The following is a 25,617-nucleotide window of genomic DNA, read 5'->3' as shown; positions in this document are numbered from 1 at the left end:
GTGATCTATTGGTAGTGATATTACCCAGAGCCTCGCCTCTCACCAATGCGTGATCTATTGGTAGTGATATTACCCAGAGCCTCGCCTCTCACCAATGCGTGATCTATTGGTAGTGATATTACCCAGAGCCTCGCCTCTCACCAATGCGTGATCTATTGGTAGTGATATTACCCAGAGCCTCGCCTCTCACCAATGCGTGATCTATTGGTAGTGATATTACCCAGAGCCTCGCCTCTCACCAATGCGTGATCTATTGGTAGTGATATTACCCAGAGCCTCGCCTCTCACCAATGCGTGATCTATTGGTAGTGATATTACCCAGAGCCTCGCCTCTCACCAATGCGTGATCTATTGGTAGTGATATTACCCAGAGCCTCGCCTCTCACCAATGCGTGATCTATTGGTAGTGATATTACCCAGAGCCTCGCCTCTCACCAATGCGTGATCTATTGGTAGTGGTATTACCCAGAGCCTCGCCTCTCACCAATGCGTGATCTATTGGTAGTGGTATTACCCAGAGCCTCGCCTCTCACCAATGCGTGATCTATTGGTAGTGGTATTACCCAGAGCCTCGCCTCTCACCAATGCGTGATCTATTGGTAGTGGTATTACCCAGAGCCTCGCCTCTCACCAATGCGTGATCTATTGGTAGTGATATTACCCAGAGCCTCGCCTCTCACCAATGCGTGATCTATTGGTAGTGATATTACCCAGAGCCTCGCCTCTCACCAATGCGTGATCTATTGGTAGTGATATTACCCAGAGCCTCGCCTCTCACCAATGCGTGATCTATTGGTAGTGATATTACCCAGAGCCTCGCCTCTCACCAATGCGTGATCTATTGGTAGTGATATTACCCAGAGCCTCGCCTCTCACCAATGCGTGATCTATTGGTAGTGATATTACCCAGAGCCTCGCCTCTCACCAATGCGTGATCTATTGGTAGTGGTATTACCCAGAGCCTCGCCTCTCACCAATGCGTGATCTATTGGTAGTGGTATTACCCAGAGCCTCGCCTCTCACCAATGCGTGATCTATTGGTAGTGATATTACCCAGAGCCTCGCCTCTCACCAATGCGTGATCTATTGGTAGTGGTATTACCCAGAGCCTCGCCTCTCACCAATGCGTGATCTATTGGTAGTGGTATTACCCAGAGCCTCGCCTCTCACCAATGCGTGATCTATTGGTAGTGATATTACCCAGAGCCTCGCCTCTCACCAATGCGTGATCTATTGGTAGTGATATTACCCAGAGCCTCGCCTCTCACCAATGCGTGATCTATTGGTAGTGGTATTACCCAGAGCCTCGCCTCTCACCAATGCGTGATCTATTGGTAGTGGTATTACCCAGAGCCTCGCCTCTCACCAATGCGTGATCTATTGGTAGTGGTATTACCCAGAGCCTCGCCTCTCACCAATGCGTGATCTATTGGTAGTGATATTACCCAGAGCCTCGCCTCTCACCAATGCGTGATCTATTGGTAGTGGTATTACCCAGAGCCTCGCCTCTCACCAATGCGTGATCTATTGGTAGTGGTATTACCCAGAGCCTCGCCTCTCACCAATGCGTGATCTATTGGTAGTGGTATTACCCAGAGCCTCGCCTCTCACCAATGCGTGATCTATTGGTAGTGGTATTACCCAGAGCCTCGCCTCTCACCAATGCGTGATCTATTGGTAGTGGTATTACCCAGAGCCTCGCCTCTCACCAATGCGTGATCTATTGGTAGTGGTATTACCCAGAGCCTCGCCTCTCACCAATGCGTGATCTATTGGTAGTGGTATTACCCAGAGCCTCGCCTCTCACCAATGCGTGATCTATTGGTAGTGGTATTACCCAGAGCCTCGCCTCTCACCAATGCGTGATCTATTGGTAGTGATATTACCCAGAGCCTCGCCTCTCACCAATGCGTGATCTATTGGTAGTGGTATTACCCAGAGCCTCGCCTCTCACCAATGCGTGATCTATTGGTAGTGGTATTACCCAGAGCCTCGCCTCTCACCAATGCGTGATCTATTGGTAGTGATATTACCCAGAGCCTCGCCTCTCACCAATGCGTGATCTATTGGTAGTGATATTACCCAGAGCCTCGCCTCTCACCAATGCGTGATCTATTGGTAGTGATATTACCCAGAGCCTCGCCTCTCACCAATGCGTGATCTATTGGTAGTGATATTACCCAGAGCCTCGCCTCTCACCAATGCGTGATCTATTGGTAGTGGTATTACCCAGAGCCTCGCCTCTCACCAATGCGTGATCTATTGGTAGTGGTATTACCCAGAGCCTCGCCTCTCACCAATGCGTGATCTATTGGTAGTGATATTACCCAGAGCCTCGCCTCTCACCAATGCGTGATCTATTGGTAGTGGTATTACCCAGAGCCTCGCCTCTCACCAATGCGTGATCTATTGGTAGTGGTATTACCCAGAGCCTCGCCTCTCACCAATGCGTGATCTATTGGTAGTGGTATTACCCAGAGCCTCGCCTCTCACCAATGCGTGATCTATTGGTAGTGATATTACCCAGAGCCTCGCCTCTCACCAATGCGTGATCTATTGGTAGTGGTATTACCCAGAGCCTCGCCTCTCACCAATGCGTGATCTATTGGTAGTGGTATTACCCAGAGCCTCGCCTCTCACCAATGCGTGATCTATTGGTAGTGGTATTACCCAGAGCCTCGCCTCTCACCAATGCGTGATCTATTGGTAGTGATATTACCCAGAGCCTCGCCTCTCACCAATGCGTGATCTATTGGTAGTGGTATTACCCAGAGCCTCGCCTCTCACCAATGCGTGATCTATTGGTAGTGGTATTACCCAGAGCCTCGCCTCTCACCAATGCGTGATCTATTGGTAGTGGTATTACCCAGAGCCTCGCCTCTCACCAATGCGTGATCTATTGGTAGTGGTATTACCCAGAGCCTCGCCTCTCACCAATGCGTGATCTATTGGTAGTGGTATTACCCAGAGCCTCGCCTCTCACCAATGCGTGATCTATTGGTAGTGGTATTACCCAGAGCCTCGCCTCTCACCAATGCGTGATCTATTGGTAGTGGTATTACCCAGAGCCTCGCCTCTCACCAATGCGTGATCTATTGGTAGTGGTATTACCCAGAGCCTCGCCTCTCACCAATGCGTGATCTATTGGTAGTGGTATTACCCAGAGCCTCGCCTCTCACCAATGCGTGATCTATTGGTAGTGGTATTACCCAGAGCCTCGCCTCTCACCAATGCGTGATCTATTGGTAGTGGTATTACCCAGAGCCTCGCCTCTCACCAATGCGTGATCTATTGGTAGTGGTATTACCCAGAGCCTCGCCTCTCACCAATGCGTGATCTATTGGTAGTGATATTACCCAGAGCCTCGCCTCTCACCAATGCGTGATCTATTGGTAGTGGTATTACCCAGAGCCTCGCCTCTCACCAATGCGTGATCTATTGGTAGTGGTATTACCCAGAGCCTCGCCTCTCACCAATGCGTGATCTATTGGTAGTGGTATTACCCAGAGCCTCGCCTCTCACCAATGCGTGATCTATTGGTAGTGATATTACCCAGAGCCTCGCCTCTCACCAATGCGTGATCTATTGGTAGTGGTATTACCCAGAGCCTCGCCTCTCACCAATGCGTGATCTATTGGTAGTGGTATTACCCAGAGCCTCGCCTCTCACCAATGCGTGATCTATTGGTAGTGGTATTACCCAGAGCCTCGCCTCTCACCAATGCGTGATCTATTGGTAGTGGTATTACCCAGAGCCTCGCCTCTCACCAATGCGTGATCTATTGGTAGTGATATTACCCAGAGCCTCGCCTCTCACCAATGCGTGATCTATTGGTAGTGGTATTACCCAGAGCCTCGCCTCTCACCAATGCGTGATCTATTGGTAGTGGTATTACCCAGAGCCTCGCCTCTCACCAATGCGTGATCTATTGGTAGTGGTATTACCCAGAGCCTCGCCTCTCACCAATGCGTGATCTATTGGTAGTGATATTACCCAGAGCCTCGCCTCTCACCAATGCGTGATCTATTGGTAGTGGTATTACCCAGAGCCTCGCCTCTCACCAATGCGTGATCTATTGGTAGTGGTATTACCCAGAGCCTCGCCTCTCACCAATGCGTGATCTATTGGTAGTGATATTACCCAGAGCCTCGCCTCTCACCAATGCGTGATCTATTGGTAGTGGTATTACCCAGAGCCTCGCCTCTCACCAATGCGTGATCTATTGGTAGTGGTATTACCCAGAGCCTCGCCTCTCACCAATGCGTGATCTATTGGTAGTGGTATTTTTCATATTTCTGTAGCTACTTCAAGCCATGGGTTAGCAGTGCCCTCTTCACTGCTGGAAGCAGAGCCATGAACATCTTTAAGACTAATCAGAATTGAAAACCAATTTAGAAAACTTATCCTTACAAGTTTGTTTCTCTAGAATCATTCTGAGTACCAAATGTCTTAGGCTGGGTTCTCTAGAGAAGCAAAACCAGGGAAGAATCTATAGAAAGAGAAAGTAAAAGTGAGAGCGAGATTAACATCAAGGAAATGGCTCACGTGATTATAGAAGCTACAAAGTCCCAAGTCCATAGGTCAGGCTGGAGGCTTCTCCTGACTCACGTAGCTGCAGGGGCTGGTGAACTCAAGATGGTCAGGTCAGACAACAGGCCTCTGGCTCACAGGCTGCAGAGGCTGACAAACTGCAAGACTGGCAGATAAGCTGCTAGCTCAAGTCCCAGGAACCCGAGGTCAGATGCACAGGAGCCAGCTGCAGGATCCAGAGCTAGCAAAAGCTGTGAGCCTTGCCAGAAAGTCCACCTACACTGGATGCAGGCCACACTCCCAAGGAAACTCCCTTTGAACTGATTGGCTACTCACAGCAGATCTCATCATGGAAGTGATTACATCATTATATGACCGCCAAACAACATCCTGTCAAACCACTGAGAATCATGGCCCGAGGAAGCTGACACACAATCTTAACAATCACACCTAGGGGGAACTGAGAGGCGAGGAGGGCTAGCCTGGCCCCTGGAGGGCAGCCCTGGAAGAGAGGAGGGCTAGCCTTCACCCTTCAGGAAACCCTGAGAAGAGAGGAAGGCTGGTCCCCCAGGGTGGTCCTGAGAGGGAGGAGGCTCTGGTCCCTGAGAGCACCCTGAGAGGAGAGGAAAGGAGGGCTGGTCTCCCAGGGCGGCCCTGAGAGGAGAGAAGGGGAGGCCCGGTTCCAGAGGGCAGGAGCGAGGAGGGTCCCGGGGGGCGGCCCGGGAGGCGGGGAGGCCTGGTCCCCGGGGGCGACCCTGAGAGGCGGGGAGGCCGGGTCCCAGGGGGCGGCCCTGAGAGGCGGGGAGGCCCGGACGCGAGGGCGGCCCGGCACAGGGCCCGCCTCCCCGTGGACTGCAGGCGTCGGGTCGCCCACCCCGAGCGGCAGGGAGGCGTCACGCGGCCGGCGGGAACACCGAGTGCCCGGTTAGTCGTCCGTCGCTGGGGTCCCGGGCCGGGGGCGACCTCGGCGGTCCGGGCTGAGCTGCAGGCGGCGGAGGAGCCGGGCTGCCGGCGCCCGGGCCCAGGAGGGGTCGCCGCTCCGGCGGCCGGGTGCTCGGCGTTGCCGCTCGGAGACCGCGCCCTGCCGGCTGCCTTCCCGGAAGGGCTCGGGCTGGGGCGGAGGCGGCGGGGTGAGGAGCGCAGGCCCGGGCGTCCCGTCGTCGGCCCGTCGCCAGAGCCGGGGGCGGGAAGGGGTCCCGGGCGCCGAGGAGGGGCCGCCCGAGCCCGGCCCGGCCCGAGTGGAGGCCGCTGGGCCCCGGCTTGTCCCCGGAAGCGCGTGCTGAGCGCTCTCCATCGTCGCCCCAGGAGTGACCCCGGAGCAGAGGGCCACCCGATTCGGGGCCTGGCCTGGGGGGACGCGGGACCCACGCCAGGCCCTGCCTGTTACACCCCGGCTCCCCTTCCAGGGCTCAGGCTCCCCTTCCAGGGCTCAGGCTCCCCTTCCAGGGCCCAGGCTCCCCTTCCAGGGCTCAGGCTCCCCTTCCAGGGCTCAGGCTCCGTGAGACTCCCCGTGGTGCTCACCCGCTTTAGGATTTTTTAGTGTTTATGCCCTCTTCAGAGACACTGGCTTTTAAGTCACCCAGGGGGCCCCTAGACAAACTTTTCCTGGGCAGGGTTCACCGTCTGAACTGCCAGCTGCCTCGGGCTGCTCTCAGGGCTGTTTAGGGTTTCTGCTCTGTTCTCTCACTGCCTCGGATTACAGCGTGCGAAGCGGAAAACCTATTAAAGGGAACACAAACTTTGTCCTGGGAAGTTGGAAAGGTTACCCAAAGAAAACTTTGCTTTAGATATATACTATATACACATACATGTACAGGTACATATGCATATATGTGTGTTCAGATACATATATGCGTACACTCATCAGTTAATTAAAAAAAAAAAAAAACGATCATAGCTCCCTTCACATTTAAAGGACCGTAGTTTCAGGCATAATATGCTGGTACTTTTTTTGTTCTCTGTTTTCTCTCCCACCTCAAAATCCCACGTTGTGAAATTCACTAACCTGGGTAAATTATCAGAATTGATGAAATCTGTATGGCTATACTGTGGAAACTCCACTTTTGTGGTTGGCAGTACCGCAGTACTCTCTCTGTAAAGCAGACAGCTCTCACTTTGGGTTAGGGAAGGGAGAAAAGGTGGAGAAAAGGCAAGAAGCTGAGAGATCAGCCTGCCAACCTAAAACTGGCCCCTTAGTACTCTAAGTTATATCTTCATGAATTTCACTTGTTCATTTAACAGAGTCACAAGTACCTGCTCCATCAGGTGCTCTGCTTGGTGGTGATGTATGTTGCCACTGTCCATGTCTTCCCAATCCAAAGCTGTCTTCTTTCTTCGTGACTGACAATCCTCTGACCTCTGACACTTGGCATTCTCGATGAAAGGAGTATTTGAATGTGTATGAAATGTATTGTCCATTTGTCACTGGGTTTTTTTTTTATTTGTCACTGAAAATTAACTCACTGTTTCTTAAAATGTACTCTGCACTGTTAAGAGGTGTTAAGAAAACAGACAAAACCCAGTTGCTCTTGAGTCAATTCAGACTCATGGCAACCCCATGTGTGCAGAGTAGAGTAGAACCTTGCTCAGTGGGCTTTTCAATGGCTGTGATTTTTCAGAAGCAGATTGCCAGGCCTTTCTCTGGGGGTGCCCCTGGGTGGATTCTAACAGCCACCTTCTGCTTTAATAGTTGAGTGCTTAACTGTGCCATCCAGAGACTCCATACTATAGATCCCTAAATGAATTGTGGAAATGTTGGCTTCGATAAAATTCAACAGGTTTATTTGCTTGTTTGTATTTTTTTTATCAGCATTCTTAGAATTCAGTATCATAATGTTTGTGAATCTCTACTTGGAATATAGTGTCCAAACTTTCCCAAACTGATTTAACCTCAGAATCCTAATTTCAAGAAATCTGAGAAAAGTGCCCCACCAAAGATGTGTTTTAACTAATTTTTTTTTAAATTCGTTTTTGTTTTTAATCACTTATCCCACCTCTTCTATCAATAGAAGCGATGCCACCAAAAAGAAATGACAAATACAAGCTTCCTGACCCACTCCCAGAAGGCAAGGTTCTGGATGATACAGAAGGGAGACGATGGGTGCTGGGCAAGATGATTGGCTCTGGAGGATTTGGACTGATATATTTAGGTAAAGTATAACCGCAAGTTACCAAGTATTCTTACAATGGGACTGTAACTGTAATTACTTAATATTATTCTAAAAATGGAAACTTTGAAATAAATGGAATTCGTAAACATATTAAGGAACATAAAGAGAGTTAAAGTCCAGTAAAATGTCTAGGTCCAAGACTTGTGAGACCTCACTCTTTGTTCTCCATGGTTTTCTGAATGACTCTTAGAAGTCTTTTCAGAGCACCATTATAGAATCTGCCAGACAAAATGCTATGTTCTTTTTAGAGCTTGTTTTCCTAGAAGCATGGCTTGTTGCCGCTCAGAAACCACAAACGTATAAATACAAACACTTTCCGTTTGTGACTCTTAATCATTAATATTTAAGTCATACACAGGTCTAGGCTTTTCTTAACTGGGCTCCACTTAAGAATTAAGCCTTAATGCCTCAAGGCATCTATTGCAGAATGAATTAACTTCTCTCCTGTGAATCTAGACTGATGCCAGTTATGCGCCATCCTTGACATAACTGAGAAAACAGACACTGAGATTATGTTCTTTGTTCTTGGTACAGATGAGGAGCTCTGCTTGAGAACTGATTGAGATAGCTCAGTATACTTTTTACACCACAGGTTAACTGAATTTAGAAGGATCGTTCAGAGCTACCTTACATCTGTGGTGGAATGAGGAGGGGTTATCCATTACATGATGAGATTCAATGAATAAAATAAACGTTAATAATTAAAAAAAAAAATTCCCCTCAAGGACAAGTTCTCCTAAATGTATTGATTCATTACGTCTAGTTCTGTAGGATTGTAGAAGTTGATGAAATACCCCCAATGGGATAATCTTGGGTTCCTCATACACACTTCCAAACAAACATGTTTCATGGATAACAGAGAATATTGTGCCTCTTCTGATAAAATTAAGACTGTAGCTTTAAATGAATGAAATTCAGTCAATAAACACTTACTAATCACGTCTGTGTCTAATCTAGTTGAAAAGACAAGAACACACAAAAATCATATGGGCTAAGTAAAGGGCAGTTTCCTCATTTAAAGGGTTAAAACTTGCTTGAAAAGTGCAGTGAACCTAAGTGCTAGATTGAGTGACATAGGCAGCAGTGCTTAAAAGAAATGCAACGCAAGCCACGTAGGTCATTTAGGATTTTCTAAGGTCCATGTTAAAAAAGAAATATGAAAAACAGGTGAAAATTATTTTAATAATAGAAACTATTTAGTTCGATATACCAAAATAGTATCACTTCAACATACTATCAAAAATAATGAAATACTTTACTTTTTTGTTCTACTTAGTTTTCCAAACTTAGGGTATATCTTAGCCACGTTCCTGGGGATCGGTAGCCACGTGTGGGTAGTGGCTACCATATTGGATAGAGCAGATAAAGACCAGGAGAAGACTTGGAGTCCATTGTAAGTAGAATTCCCGGTAGAATAAGTGTTGTTGGAGACTTTGAATTAGCGGATTCTGTTTTATAGCAAAGACTGAAAATCTCTAGCATACGGTCTTGACTCAAGGTCAGAGATACGGAGTTGAATAAATTATTGCCGATTTGGCCTTGGATGCTGTAGCTCACCACTTACAGGTTTAGTTTTCTAATGTTTGCCTTATTTGAGTAACTTCAAAGGACTAGAGGAAAGGATTGATTGTGAGATCTCATCCCTGTCTCTTTTTGAAATGCAAATACTATACGTATGAATATATCAATTTAAATGCATATTTAAATTTAAAATTATATGTGGGTGTGTTTGTGTGTAGCCCTGGTGTTGCAGTGGTTAAGAGTTCTGCCCCTAACCAAAAAGTCGGTAGTTTGAATCCAGTTGCTCCTCGGAAACCCTATGGGGCTGTTCCACTCTGTCCTTTAGGGCCACTAGGAGTTGGGACTGACTCAACGGCAAAGCGTTTGGCTCTTTAGGTTATGTATGCATGTGTGTATACATGTGTACACATACTAAATTTGTGTGGTTCCTGTTAATGAAAAGGAATATACATTCAGCCCTCTGTATCCATGGGTTCCGCATCTTTGGATTCAACCAACTGCAGATGGAAAGTATTCAGAAAAGAAAGTTCCCAAAAGGAAAACTTGAATTTGCTGCAGGCCGAGGAAGCGCTGTGCTGAACGCACGCTAATGCAATGACGTGCAGCGTCCCCTGCTGTAGCCTCCCCCCCTCACAGACCCTCAGTCTCTCTCCAGCACACGGTGTCTGAGCATTGTGTGTCTCATGTCTTGTCATTATTCCCTAAACAATGCAGTACTACGTAACAACTGTTTATGTAGCATTAGGTATTATAAGTCATTTAGAGATGACTTAAAGCATATGGGAGGATTTGCGTAGGTTATATGCAAAAACGATGGCCATTATGTATAAGGGACTTGAGCATCCGTGGATTTTGGTATCCGAGGGGTCCTGGAACCAGTCATGGATACCAGGACCCAGCTGTATTTGCTCAGACGTGTGATTTATTTATCCCTATTCAAATGCAGAAAAATCCTTGCTTCTTTGACTCTAAGTACATGTCCTATATTTTTTATTAGTTACCAAAATAATATTTGTTTTACAACAAATTTCAGGGGTCCATATGTTATGCAGCACCCTCCACTGCTTGGGTTTTAGAACCTGGAGCCTGGCAATATTAGCAAGTAACCATCATTGGGGAAAGACTCTAAAGAAATGTTTAACTATTTTGAGAAAAAAGCTTTATTATCTAAGGAAAAAAAATTAAGAGTATATAATAAAGCTGTGTCTTGCCTGTGTCACTGCACCATCAAAAATGGTTTTAATAAATCATAGAATCAGCTCTTCATTGAGTTGCCTTCAGTAATAACTCCGTTAAACGTAGTTTTTACCGATTATTTTTAAAGTGAAATGTGTGTGAAATTACATCACATTTTTGCATTTCACCATGGCTCTCATCACGTTGTGTATATATATCTGAAGAAGCAGGTAAATTCACATTTTCCTCGATACATTTGTGTCCAGCTATGTTTTCAGGTATTATTTTTTCTAGATCCGGTGTTTCCGGCAGACACTTCATTAGCATTTGTGCCTAAGGCTGAGAAGAAACCTGCTGCTGTGTCTAAGTCACTGTGCCCCTACAACTGTCCTCTAGCTCTGAGATCAATAGCCAAGGCCTCTCAGTAATCAGCAACTTCCAGAAAAGGGGAAGGGGCAGAGAAGTCTGGCCACTTACTCTTGACTTGGGGAAATAATGTGCCTGTAGCATTCGTAGAAATAGTTAAAAGAGGGAAAAGAAAAGTCTGAATACAAGAACAAAGTCAGGGTTCTTTCTTTGTATATGAAAAGGGGTAGGGGGAGAAAAGTGGTTTAGGGGAAGGGAAAAATTGCTGTCATTTTAGAATCAAATAAGTGGAAAAGTTTCTAAAACTCTAGGGAAGGAGAAAGAACTGAGGGTTTTGATGAAACCCACTTTAATGCTGGGTTTAACCTGGAACCAGGCAAACTAAGAGAGCATTGTATAAGTGAGAGCATGATTTTTGCCATTAGGCAACTCTGGGTTTGAATCCTAACCTGACTAAGCCACGTAGAAACTGTGTGCCCTTCCCCCAGTCATCTTGTCCTTTAGAGTCTTTGTTTCTATTCTGTGTAATTGGGATAATAAAAGTTGTGGGGATGAAGTGAGATAATGTTTTAAAATAACTTGTGGAATTTGGTAAGCACTAAATATTTATTTATGCATTTACTACTTCCAGGAGCCCTGGTGGTGTGGCGATGAAAGCAAATGACTGCTAACCAAAAGGTGGGCAGTTCGAAACCACCAGCAGCTCCGTGGGGGAAAGACGTGGCAGTCTGCTTCAACAGAGATTTGTAGCTTCAGAAACCCTATAGGGTTGTTTTGAGTTGGCATCGACTTGACAACAGTGGGTTTGTTTTGGTTTTTTGGATCTTCAGTGATAGGTGAGCTCTAGGGTCAGTGTGTCTGGTGCCACAGGAGATTGGGATGATGGCAAAGACCTGCCACGAATTGTGATGGATTTAGCTACAATTATGGTAAAAACTAGGAACATCAAAGATATCAGTGGAAGAGTTGATTACATTTGACCTACTGACCTGTGTTTATTTTTTCTACTATAATTTATTACAGTAGCCATGATGACACAGTGAGAAGTTCTACTTAAGCCATATCTTATCTGCTTCAAGTACGAATGATGTTGGGGTTTCAGAAATTTGTCAAAATCCAGGAAAAAAAAAAAAAAGAATTATGAGGTAAACTTCAGCCCGATTCCTTTGACAGCGTGTTAGGTGAACAAAAACCGACATGATCTGTCTGTGAAGTGTTCGTTTTTTGATGTTGGGCGTACTGACCATTTAGCATCTTTGGAGTATCTAGTGCAGAGTTGATGTTTAGCAGTTATTTGCCTGAGAGGTTGAGTCTGAGGTTGGGTATTTGTCTCACACAAGCCAGTTTTTTTCTTCCATAGTTACATTAAGTCCAGCCTGTAATCTTACAGACGAGCACCCTTAGTCACAAGGAAATTGAGATGAGATAACTATCATGATGTCACCTAAAGAATCTATGCCTGTTTTATTGATAGTAAAACAATAGCATTATCTTTTTAGAAAGAAGCCACCCAAAATTCACAGCCATCAAGTCGATTCTGATTCACAGTGACCGTAGGGTTTCCAAGGCTGTAAATCTCTATGGAAGCAGACTGCCAAATCTTTCTCCCAGGAGCTGCGGGTGGTTTCGAACCACTGACCTATCGGTTAGCGGTTGATCTCTTCAACCACTGAGCCAGCAGGGAATAGTAACACGATTATAACAAAAATTAACTGTGGTGAAGTCATTAAGATCAAATCACTTATCCAGGGATAGGGATTACATGTCTAGATGTCATCCATGTAGCTGTCATACATTTTCAGGATCACGGTCTTAGATTAGCCTAATTTGCTCTTTGGAAACATGGAAGGAGTTTTTTTTTTGGAAGGGGAGGTAGGATGGCTAAGATTTTTAGAAATTATCAAAGTTTAACTCCTTTGTTTTATTGATGAGGAAAAATATTTCTGTTTATGAAAAAATAGAGGAAAATATTTGTACATGTGTGATTTTTTTAATTTATTTTTTTAGTTAGCTGTAATGGACTGATTTTTAAGGTCTGCCAAGTAATGCTTGGAAGAGGCCAGTGATAATGTTAACAGGGTGGGGTTATTGGAAGTCATATTGCTTCATTACACGTGCAGTAGTTAAATGTTACTTTGGTAGTGTCCGATAGCCACCAGGCCTCCACTGGCACAGTGGTTAAGAGCTCAGCTGCTAACCAAAAGTTCGAATCTGCCAACCGCTCTTTGGAAACTCTTTGGAGCAGTTCTTTTCTGCCCTATGAGGTCTTTATGAGTCAGAATTGACTTGACAGCAACAGGTAGTATAAACTATTTAAAAAAAAAAACAAAAAAACCTGTTTCTGTCAAGTGCATTCCAACTCATAGCGACCCTAAAGGACAGAGTAGAACTGTCCCACAGGGTTTCCAAGGAGCGCCTGGTGGATTTGAACTGCCAACCTTTTGTTAGCAGCCATAGCTCTTACCCACTACACCACCAGAGTTTCCAGTAGTATGTATACTTAATAACACCCAGACGAAGGTGGGATAATAGGTCCTATAAACAAGGAGTATGCTTTCGTGAATTTCATGAATTGTTGGACCTATACACAAGGAATAAAAGTCCCTAGAAGGTGTATTTTAATTTTGTTTGGGCTATTAAGTTTTAAAGAGATAGCAGTGTTCATTTACCTATCAGTTGAAAAATGTAAGTATTTAAGAAAGTTTGGATTCTTTCTATAAAAGGGGAAAGGTCTGATAAGTCTTAGTCTTTGCTTGTCTTTGTCCTATTTTTAAATGTCCAGTCTTTTCGTAACATGTTTTATATTACAGTTGTTCATTCGCAACATTTTTTACCCTAAAACTGTTACCTTAAAGGAAGGCTTACAAGCAACTCCTTTCTTCAGTGCATTTATGTGTTAACGTCTCTTCCACCTGTTACCATCTTGTCACTGTTTACCGTGGTCAAGGTTCTTTAATTTGAAACCTATTGCTATAGGGAAATTTCTTCTTCAGGAAATGAGCTCACCTCTGTTGCTTCACAATAAAAGAATTCTCAGCTTTTAAGAGCTTCTGGCTTTCTTATGAAATATGGATAGGCTTCTGCTTCTGCAGTATTTTTGGTTATTTTCTTTAGATAAGGAAGAAGAGGAATAAATAGTAGGAGGTATGTTCTTTCTTTTAAGACACAGGAATATATATGTTTATAAAATACATGAGAAGAAACTTTTAAAAGTTCAAAGCTTTAATTGAGAGGGCTAGTTAGAAATTAGCTATTTGGGTGACGGAAATCTGTCCATCGCCCACACTTAGCAATGACATGCGATGTTAACGGATTTTTAAGCTGCTTAGGTACTTGGTTTCGAAGTCAGTTCTTCGGACTGTGTGTCCCATTTAACTCCATTGCATGAACTGAGTTTTCTCCAAATACTATACAGTGTTCTCTGTGAAAAGGTCTTTTAGGAGAACAGGCAGAAAACTCAGCAGTTGTCTTAAGACAGTTGTTGAAGACTTGAATTATTTATTTCTAAAAAGGCGACGCTTTTAGTTAGCCAGGTAGACTTGTGTTTTCTTTAACACCTCCAATCAAGTGATGCTTGAGGAAGAGGATTTGTAGAAAGACATCCACTGATGGCCAGAAACATCCACAGAGGCAATGTGGTCCCAATCAATAAAGCATGTGGCCCTTCATTGGCATTATATGATAACAGGAGGGTCTTCTGGCAGAAAGGCTGACTTTTGCTGCGTTCTGCATGCTGCCCCTCCAAACCCATCTTTGATTGGCACCTATGCCCTATTGAAACTGGCATCACACCTTCTGAATGGGCACGGTGCCAGGCTAGCAGATGGGTATGGGAAAAAGCATGCCAGAAACCCAGTATGTGCATCAAGTTTAAGTATCAGGGGCCCAAACTCCCATCCAGGGATGTAAAAACTACAGTCTGCTGAGAGCTTTTTGTGCTTAAGGTTAAAGGACATGCCATTTCTACTCCAACTTAGAGGTTGATTCATTTTGCGAGTCAAACAGGGGCTCCTGTGGCTGTGTCAAGCAAGTTCTATCTTTGGTGTATGAGAATTACTCCTTCATGTGGGAAGAGAAAGTGTTGTAATGAAGTTTCCAGTGAGAGAGATTCTCCTGCAAACGCCTCCGGCACTTAAGCAGCATGCATTCAGGAGAGATGAATATTTCTGTTCTCCAGCAGAGCCCGGTGCAGTCAGAGCCAGATCTTCAACCTGCTGCAGGAGAGAACCCTAAATTTAGAAAGGGCAGACAAAGTTGGGAAGAACTCCTCGGTGGCAGCTCTTCTCACCACGAGCTGATGAGGCTTCACAAAAGTATACAGAGGAGATGAAGGAAAAACACCAAATAAAAACCCTCCAGAGCGCTCAACTTAACAACAACGGCCTTCACTGAACCAAAGGAAAAAGTTGAGCCCTTTCTCTCAAGGCAGAAATTCTTCTGGATTTTTTTAATCAATAGAAACTTAGTTTACCAAGATGTTAGAACCAGTTTAACGCATACGTAACAAAGCTCCCTATTCTTCCATTTATTTTGTTGCATGTCTATCATGTATATAAACTTCGCTTCTTGAATAATGGATTTTGCATAATACGAGTTCTAAACATCTTTTTCCTTATGATCGTCTCACACCCACCACAGAAGTGGACCAAAAAAAAAAAAAAAAAGAGGCCTCATTGCCTGTGATTACTTTAATTACACCCCCTGAATGCTCTTAAATTTACAGGAATGCCTGTAAGACCAGCTGTGGCCAAGAGAAGCTTGTTCTAATAGCCTTATAGCCATTGCTTTTTCTTTTCCACTGTGTAAACGTTATCTATGGAACAGATTCCATGAGACTGTTGTGAATACTTCAACGTATTCAAAACATATAACCACAAATTAAACTACTAAAACTAAAGCTGGTGCGTTGTAACTGCCAAGTAAAACTGGCACGTCCCTCTGTCAGACTGCGGGAGAGTGTGCCATACAGTCCTCGGAAAACACAATTCATCCAAAGCACTCTTGTCACTTGCTCCGATATTAAACCAGAGAAAGTGACATTAATTAAAGAAGTGACATGAGCCAACAAAGGCAATGAAACTCTAAGCTTTGCCTCATGCATAGACCTTAATCCAACCTGCTAGGTATTGTGGCCGTTTCTGAAGAGCAGCTAGTGTGGCTACTTTCCCCCCTCGTCTTCTCATCTTCCAGTTCTGAAACATCATTTTCAAGAAACAAAAATCTCACATCCAGGGTTGAACTAGGCAGTTGGTGCAGCGTTAGTTATTCCACGGCTCCCTGAGTGTGGCGACACGTGACACACCTCCTGCACTTGCTAACTATGAGATGGGCAACAGCTAGAGGCAGAGAGAAGTGGTCTAGCAAAAGGCAAGCCACCGCAGGCTACCTAGACTTGGTAGACTGGAAGCTAGGAGGGTCTGTTGTGAGGGTTGGTCTGAAAACCAATGACTGTTCCGGGAAGGTCGTCTTAGGGGAATTTTGTCATGCTAAAGAGGCCTTTTTTAAAGAGGCCAGCGGGAGTATCCACAACTTTCTCTCTCTTTGTTCCCATGGGGCTCTGTGCCTCTCATAGTGCTAATCTCTGTGTTTCATATGATTACCGTTTGTATACTGTGTGCTATTTATATACTGGAGCCCTGGTGGAGTAGTGCCTAAGAGCTCAGCTGCTAACCAAAATGTCAGCAGTTCAAATCCACCAGCCGCTCCCTGGAAACCCTGTGGGGCAATTCTACCGTGTCCTGTAGGGTTGCTGTGAGTTGGAATTGACTCAATGGCAGTGGGTTTTGGTTTTTATTATCTATCCCTCCCACCCCCCGTACACACAAATATACTAGATTATAAATTCCTTATGGACAATCAGAGTGCTTCAAACAAGGCCTTGAATATTATAGTTTACAAAAAATGATTTGTTTAATTAACTCTAGAACTTGTCTGTTATTTAAATAAAATCATTTCCCAATAAATAGGTTAAATAGGACTGAATTTTGTGTTCTGCCTATTACAACATGTTACCTATATGTAAACCACTGCACTTTTGAATTTAGAGACATTATTTTCATATATTTTGAGGAGACACAGGTAGAGAAATATCTGTTACTTTCCTTTCAAGTATGTTTTTAAAATACAAGAAGCCATGTACTTAATCCATAGTCTATAGAATCTACTGGTGAAGCCTACTGTGTTTACACACAGTGTGGGGAGAATTAACAAATGGGCATTGGGTTAAGATTTACCAGTTGTATGTTTAGAGCAAAACAATTCTACTGAGTAGCATTTAATTGAAACAGACCTAACTGCAGGTATAAACTTTTGTGGGGAGAAAGCATGACGTTCACTCTTAAACGGATTGACTTGTAGGCATGTAACATGCATAAGAAGTCAACTTTTCAAAGATGGTGAACACAATTTTAATAAAAAATAAATCATTAGAATTTCTTTTAATCCCAACCTATGAAAGGTTTGGTTAGGGTTTTGGACATAGAAGCTTTTGTTATGGTTTCTGAGCGTAGGCAGTTTATGCTGGAGATTGGGAATTTCCTATCTATGTAATTAGTCATGTGGTTTAACGTACATTTTTCGTATCAGGCAGACAATGGCTTCAAAGAGCAAGAAAAGGAGGCCAAAGCTGACATACACAGAGGCAAAACAGTGTAGGAAAAATCAACACATTTTGCAAAAGCCATCATTGAATACGTGTCTGGGTGCAGGAGACCCTTTCTAATTTGCAATCCAAGTGAATTAGGGTATTTAACTAGGAGAGGCAGTATTACTGAGCCCCGCGTGCCTGCCACCACTTGTCTGACTAGCTCAGAATAGAACACTGAGAGGCCAGGGCGCCACGTTAAATGATCATTAATACGTTTTACGATCAAATGAAAGATTCAGAGTATATTCACAAATTACAAAAAAAAATTTTTTCCAGAACCCTGAATTTAATCAGCTGGAATTACTTTTAAAGTGTCATTCTCTTTAACTTTTGGGATGATGAATCTGCCTTTTAATAGGGATGCTGTATTTTATCATGAAGATGAAACAAACTGTCTTTTGTTAATTATTCTCCAAAGACACTGGCCATTTTTCTCTCCTAGGCTTAGTGTGGAGTGAAGAAGACAGCTTCCCGCAAATTGATTTCAAGCAAGAGTGGTCTGAAGCTAGGAAACGTGTGAAAGGGGCTCATGGAGAACAACGCTCTGTTTTAGGTGTTCTGAGGGCCACCTAATGGAACTCTGGGCCGTAATGTTAGCAAAGCCCTACTCAGGAGGCCTGGAATACAGAGCAGAGGAAGGTGAAGAGGACTGAGAGGGGGTTTGGTGAAGAGCAACGGTGTGTCAGATGCTTCTCTGCCTCTGATAATAGTGCTGCTAGGGATGGTCCTTGAATTAGTTTTTAGTTGATGATCGTCTTCACGTTCAACTACTAAAACCTTTCCCTCAGCATGTGCCCAGCTGTGTGTGAAGTGCTTTGCGAGCATTGTTCTGTTTAATCTTCCCAGCAACCTAGTAAGGAAGGTGTTAGGTCTAGGGAGGTTCAATAGTTTGCCTCCGGACCACAGATTTAGTAATTGTGTCCATCTCCATCTGACACCAGGTCTCTGCTCTACTTGGCCATGTCCCTTGTCAAGGAACACTTTGCATGTATTGCTGGCCAGAGAAAATAGTGGCAAATGACATGCTTATGACACATTCATGTCTAAGATAATGATGAAATATGTCATTGATAGTATTGGCAGCTAATTTAAGAAATCTGTTAGTGATGATGCTAAGAGTGGTGTCATTTTCCACGGAAATTGACAGCTTGAGGCATAGAGCATCAGTGATATGTCTTTAATATTATTAAGATCACAAAATCTGTGAAAGAACATCTGATATTTATAGTAAGCCTAATGTTGAGGACTGGAAGAAAATGCGTTTCAAATGTACCATGTCGTAGATCAAACAATATTTTCATGGAAAAAAAATGAGAATAGTAAATCAAGAGTGCATAAAATCTGAAGAGAAAGGTTTGGTAGATTTTTATGCTTTTCAGAAATGAGTAAATGTGTCTCTAGGGATTTATGCATTTGTTTTCAGTTTAATAAGCAGCAGGAAAATCGAAAAAGGCCTCTTTTTAAATGCATATGATGGGTTTTTAATGAGCATCATGTAAAAATAGATGTTCTCAAATATTGCAGTATTCTTGACCGTGCTTTTTCATTGGATGATAATTTAAAGAGGTATCATTTAGTCTTTTAAAGAGTAAATAAATGAGTACTTGGATAAGTGGAATCTTAATAAATATGTTCCCTTACAGAATTTGTTTCAGATACCCAGTATTTTCTTTATAATGAAATTTTAGTTTTTAGGACATTATTCACTCAAGTCAAGATACTATTATACAGTACTAAGGTATTTCTTACATACCTATAGATGACTGTATGAAAAAAATTAGAACATTTCATGTAGAGGTAAACCTTAGGTATTTTCAGTAGAGAAGAGAGATTTGTTAGATATCGCAATGCTAGTTTTTATGTTAGAATTTTCCCCCCACTTTGGAGTATACACATAGCAAGGAAAAGAATGAACAAAATACAGCCTATTACATTAAAATACATGGCTTTGAACACTTCTAGTGGTTAAAAATGTATATCAATATTGCTGTCTGGTTGATGCTGGTCCATAGCGACCCCGTGGGACCAAGTAAATGCCCACAGGGTTTCCGAAGCTGTACGTCGTTACAGAAGCCGACCGCCTCATCTTTCTCTGGTGGGACGGCCGCGAGTTTAACCGCTGGCTCTTCAGTTAGCAGCTGAGCACTTTAGCCGCTACACCACCACAACCCGTAGCTCTCAAGGTGACTCTGACTCATCGTGACCCTAAAGGACAGAGCAGAACTGCCCCATAGGGTTTCCAAGGAGCACCTGGTGGGTTCGAACTACCAACCTTTTGGTTAGCAGCCAAGCTCTTAACCACTGCACCACCAGGATCCTTAATTTCAGTTTCTGGTGAACGTGAGGAAAAGCTATTCGTTATACTTGATCTTGTGTCTGCTTAAAAATCACGTGTTAAATTTCTAACTTAGAGCTGCAGTGTCAGATGTATTACAGTTAAGAATGAAGTATTAGTTACGTTAGCCTCTTTCCAAGCATTTGGAGGATGGTAGAAATGAAAAGTAATAAAAGCCACTAAAAAAAATCCCCTCACAATATACTTCACGACAAGTGAAAAGAAACCCAAACCAAGTTGTGTAGCCAATGGGCAAACATTGCTATGTGATGGAAAGGGGAAGAAAAAAAATGGTATAGACTTCCGTAATCTTCAGAATTTCCACGTCAGCTGAACGCTCTTGAGCAAGTATGAATGTTCTGAAATTAGCTACTTTAGTGTAGATTGTAGTATCAGGGTCTGTGTAAAAATAAGAAATTTTTATTGGAGGAAGGACTGTTCCCTGTGACCCTGAAAATCTATGAGATACTGAAAAATAGTTTTGAATATGTAAGTGCTCTGACAGTACTGGAACATGGATAGCGGGCTTAAGGAAAGAAGAGAGGCAGCTGGGCAAAGAATTAGTTATATTGTAATAAGCAAGCAAAGCAAATTTAATCTACAGAAAAATGACAAAGAGATCATCAAGAAGAAAAATTAATGGTTCTAGTATCTGTTTATGTTCTGCTTATGTTTATTATCTTTGGATGATGAGAATATATGTGAAATGGTGAAGTTCCTTTGATTTGGAAAATGGTGTTTAGAAGCCATGTTGTGGATGCTAGGTGTGTTTATTTCTACTGGGAGATTATTCCCTAAGGGCTTCTCAGCAGTCTGTTTGTTTTTATTCACCAATCTCTGTTCATGTTTTTATTTTTCCAGTCTTTTTTGTTGGGTACTTAGCTCACTCATTTTTCAGTAAAAAAAAAAAATATATATATATATATATAACCACCCAATGGTGATGGTATAAATTTCCCTCTAGGTACCACCTACCTTCATTACTTTATTTACCCAATATTTAATAAATGCCTACTCAGCCCTTTTCTAGGTGTTTGGGACCCACTCACTGCCATTGAGCCCATCCTGGCTCATAGCAACCCTACAGGATAGAGAAGAACTGCCCTATAGGATTTCCAAGGCTATGAATCTTTATGGAAGCAGACAGCCACGTCTTTCTCCTGGGGAGTGGCTGACAGGTTTAAAGCACTGACCTTTTGTTTAGCAAGTGAGTGCTTTAACCACTGTGCCACCAGGGCTGCAGGTGCCTGACCCACACCTGAATAAAACAAAATATTTCTGTTATTGAGGTGCATACATTTTAGCAGGGGAAAACAAGCAATAAATACGTGGTTTAATTGCATCCTGTTACTTCTTGACTATATCTGGGATTTGCTCGTTTCTCTTACGTACCATTAACACTCTAGTCTCAGCTATAACCCTTTTTGCCTGATTGCCAAAAGTAAAGCCTAACTGACCCGCTCCGAATCCCCTTCAGTCTGGTCTCCACCCTGGAATACAGCAGTCTGCTCCTAATGCAGACCTCTAACAATGCCCTTACACACCATTAGACAGAAATTAATAACTGAAATTGTACCTGGCTCTTCACTACTTTTCCAACTATTCTTGTTCAGTTATTTTCCTCTGTACAGATTAAATTATGTATTCTAGTACCTTTCTTTCCTTTTTATGTTTATTATAATCACAGCACTACATTTGTGTATGAGTATTTGTTGAGTGTCTGATTTCTCCATTTGATTGTAAAAGCAGGGACCATGTCTGTTTCTTGTCATAATTTTAAACCACTAGTTAGAATCAAGCTTGTCCTACAGTAGAAAATAAATAACTGTTTCCTTAATTGTCTGATTGATTATTCTACCGTAAGGATGTCTCCATGGTACTGTTATTGTTGATAGCTGCTGTCAAGTTGGTCCCCAATTCATGACAGCCAAGCACAATGGGATGTGATTGTTGAGATCCATAGGGTTTCAGTGTCTGATTTTTCAGAAATAAATTGCCAGGCCTTTCTTCCTAGTCTGTCTTGGTTGGGAAACTTCGCTGAAACCTGTTCAGCATTATAGCAACATGCTATAGCCTCCACTGAAAGGTGGGTAGAGGCTGCATTTGAGGTGCATTGCTCGAGAAGCAAAGCCAGGTCTCCCACATGGAAGGTTAAGAATTCTACCACTACCCCCAACCATGGTACTAGGATAATCTGTTTATTCATATAACGTCTATTTGTAAGAGCTTTCTAGTCAGTTGGTTCTGCATTTAGGCCCTCCAACATACGCTGGCTTAGAAGTTTATAGAGAATGTTGTTTAGCTATCAAATGACAAATATGGGATGTATCTACAAGTGTGTGTCAACACATGATTATGTTTATGTGAAATAATGTGAATAATTTCATAAAATAATAGGGATATACTGATTGAAATCAGCAAGGAGTAGGGCACTGGAGTAGTTGGGTATCTTTTCCTGCCGCTGGCAATGAAATAAGTTATTGGTCAGGTGAAACCCCTCTTTTCCCTCTGTGCCTTTCTGCTTATTGCATTCTACTGGACTCGAAGGTTTATCTGCTGCTAAGGTTACTTGCTTTTTGGCTAGAAGCAGGTAGTTTCTACCATTTATACATCAGGAAGCAAAGACCATTGCCTAGAGCAGTCTTTGTTCTGAGTGGACTAGGGCTGGGGCAGGGTTGTTTCTCTCCCAGCCTCCAGCACCATACCATGGATGTATTCCTCATAACCAGGGTTGGACCCCTTCCCCTGTAGTATATACTTTCTTCAGTTTTCTCCTTTCCTATTCTGCATAATCCACTCCCCTTCCAGTTCCCTTGGGGCTACTGTGTGGGAGAAAAATGAGGTAACTTTACATGAATAAAGATGGAAAGAGGAATAGATACAAATGTGGTTTAGTTTCTTTATTACTGTACAGAAGTCTGAATTCACAGTTTATATCTAATATCAGCTAAAATTGAAGTTATTTCTTAAACTGGCCAATAGTATTGCTGACCTCAAAAATACTGTGGAGAATGGCAGACAAAATTGTGCATGAGTTTGCTCAACTGTAAAATAGAATTTATATACTTAAATTTGTTAGGTATTTATTTACATCTAAGATATGAATTAACAGAGAAAAGATAACCATTGATGTAGTTAGAAGAAGGCAGGAAAAAAGCATTAGGGGAACACAGGCGTTTTGATAAATATAGTGAAACTATACCTGGAGAATTTGATCTTGTTGTATCTGCTAAGTACTGATTTTTAATTATATTCAACACTAGCTCCAACTCCCCCCCCCCCCTTAAAACATCATCCCGTCTAACACTTAACACAATGCTTGGTATATTGAAGCTTCTTGATAAATATTGGTTAATTGGAATGAAGTAATAAATGGATGAAGAGTAAACAAATGAATGAGTGACAAAATTGTAGACCTTCACAATACAATTATATATGTAAACTCTTACTGAGATTTGAAAATAGAGCAATTTTTTAATCAGATAAGGTAGAAAAAAAGTTTGAGTCCTAAAAATTTTTAATACTAGAGTTTTCAATGGTTGGATTATTTATCTGAAATCTAAATGGAAAATAGGAATTTAAATGAAGCAGGACAAAAACTTGAAACTGAAAGGGACGTATGAGATACATATTCTTTAATGCAGGAATAATGATGCTAGACTCAGAATATGATTTTTTAGGACTTAATTCTCATTTTAACCTGGTTTATTCTGGAATTCTGCCAAGTAGGAATGTTTTCAAATATATATTCAAAATGTATCAATTTTCATTTCTAAATTATCATAGATTCTAATTTGGTGGAATTGAACAAATGGACTTAACTATGTATCATCTATTGGATTTAATACCATAAAAATATTATCTCCTACATTTTGGATCCATGTAATCAATATCATCTGTTGGTTTCCATGTTTGAATATGTAAATAGGGCTTATAGTAGACGGCATGGACTGTGTGGCATAGAGTTGAGTTTTGTTCTCCAGACTGCCTTTTCTTAGTGTGTAAGTTATTCAATGTCTCTAAACTCTCACTGCATATTATGTAAAGTGGAGATGACACCTTCCTTAAGAGGTGGTTGAAATGCTTAGCACAGTATCTGGGATATAGGAGTATTCTGTAATTAGAAACAACTGTTTTTTCCTGCCTTTTTTTTTTTTTCCTGCAGCGTTCCCCACAGATAAACCAGATGAAGATGCAAGGCATGTCATAAAAGTGGTAAGTATTGCTTTTATATTTTTATTTCACGTATACTTGACACGTTTCTGTTTTATTCGCTTTATTTTTGTAAAAAATGTCTGTCATCTTAATTCATACAATTATTTCTAATAAACTTAGTTCATGATTATTTTTCACATTATTAAAATACAAATACTGGGGAATCTTTGTTCTTCTCTATTGCCATCATGCTATCATTTCTCTGTCTATCCATCTATCTATCATCTGTCTCTCCATCTATCTATCATCTGTCTATCCATCTTTCTATTAGTCTATTTATTATTTAACTATCCTAACTATAGATGGTAAGGTCCTTAAAGGCAGGGACAGAGTTTTATTTCTCTGCATGTGTGCCCAATACAGTGAATAAAATATAGCAGACACTCAGTAAAGGTATATTATGTATGAGTGAGCCACCAGGCTCGTGTACAATGTATCAGACTTTATATACATGTCAGTATACAATGTGTACCCTACACACAATTCTCACTACTTTGAGTAAGTGCTTTCCGTAAGAAAACTAGTTTTTTCATGTGGAAGACATATAGGAAGAGCCCTGGTGGTTCAGTGGTTAAGCGCTCAGCTGCTAACTGGAAGTTTGGAGGTTCGAACCCACCAGCCAATCTGCTTCTGTAAAGATTTACAGCCTTGAGAACCCTTAGGGCAGTTCTACTCTGACTTACAACGTCACTATGAGTCGAAATCAGCTTGATGGCAATGGATTTGGTTTGGGTAAGACATATAGGGATAGTAGTCACAGTATATCATATTTAAAATGAGATTCTTCAAGTTTATTTAGTGCCTTCAAGAGGTTTTTAGTGAAAATCTGGGGCCTGTGTTTCAGGAAATTCGGTCCAAGTGCTGTTTTATATTGCATATGTATACTCATAAATTCATAGTTGAAATATCAGTTCCATCTTGAGGATTATTTCTTTCCTAGTATAATTAATTATTCTCTTCTTTTATAGGAATATCAAGAAAATGGCCCATTATTTTCAGAGCTTAAATTTTATCAAAGAGCTGCAAAAAAAGACTGTAGTAAGTAAAATTAACAAAGCACACTACTTCTATGTATGTGCTTGTGAGAGTAAGTGTTAATGTTTTGGTCTTTTTCTGGCCTTCTGGAAAATTCTTCTCAATAAGAAATTTTATTGTAAAGTGATACAGTTAACTGCTATAACATATAAAAGCAAGACAGATGGTGTAAAAATCTTTGATATGGCATACATAATGGATTATATATTTTTAAGTCAAAGTTGTTTCCACTACTTTACATAAAATGTCGGGCTGTTGATCTAAGCTATGAAGAATTATCTAAGTGTGAAAGGAGAATGAGATTATTATTTCTTTTATAAGAACCATTTGGATAAGAAGGATGTAAGGAAAAATGCATGAAAATGGTCACGAGGTATATAAACAAACAAAGATCTTAGAATGGATTAAGGGGTAGAGAAATGATTAAATATTAAGGTGTTCGAGAAAGTAAGTTAAAAATATTAGAAACTCGAACATTGGGAAATTAATTTGAGCTATATATCAGATGCAAGAAATAGCAGGTTAGAGGATTTAACTATGAAATGAATATGAGCAGAAATACAGAAGAATAAAAATATGCTGTAAATACTATGTGATATAGATGGGCTAAGAAAAACATTCAA

At 42.1% G+C, this 25,617-nt stretch overlaps 1 protein-coding gene across 2 annotated transcripts in view; it reads left to right on the top strand.

Moving 5' to 3' along the window:
• The first annotated feature begins 5,336 nt into the window (after window positions 1-5,336).
• The window catches only part of VRK2 (VRK serine/threonine kinase 2), an 87,814-nt gene continuing 67,533 nt past the window's right edge, over window positions 5,337-25,617 (top strand). The window contains exons 1-4 of one of the 2 annotated variants that reach the window (XM_064277031.1): window positions 5,337-5,454; window positions 7,539-7,679; window positions 23,910-23,959; window positions 24,928-24,997. In XM_064277031.1, coding sequence (XP_064133101.1) covers window positions 7,544-7,679; window positions 23,910-23,959; window positions 24,928-24,997 — 256 coding nt within the window. In that variant the 5' untranslated portion in view covers window positions 5,337-5,454; window positions 7,539-7,543. The remainder of the gene's footprint in view (window positions 5,455-7,538; window positions 7,680-23,909; window positions 23,960-24,927; window positions 24,998-25,617) is intronic. The other variant, XM_003417580.4, reaches the window with a different exon arrangement.

Source organism: Loxodonta africana, chromosome 26, assembly GCF_030014295.1.
Source record: "Loxodonta africana isolate mLoxAfr1 chromosome 26, mLoxAfr1.hap2, whole genome shotgun sequence".
NCBI lineage: Eukaryota > Metazoa > Chordata > Mammalia > Proboscidea > Elephantidae > Loxodonta > Loxodonta africana.
Note: the sequence above shows the minus strand (reverse complement) of the source record. Positions and strands in the feature narration are given on the sequence as shown.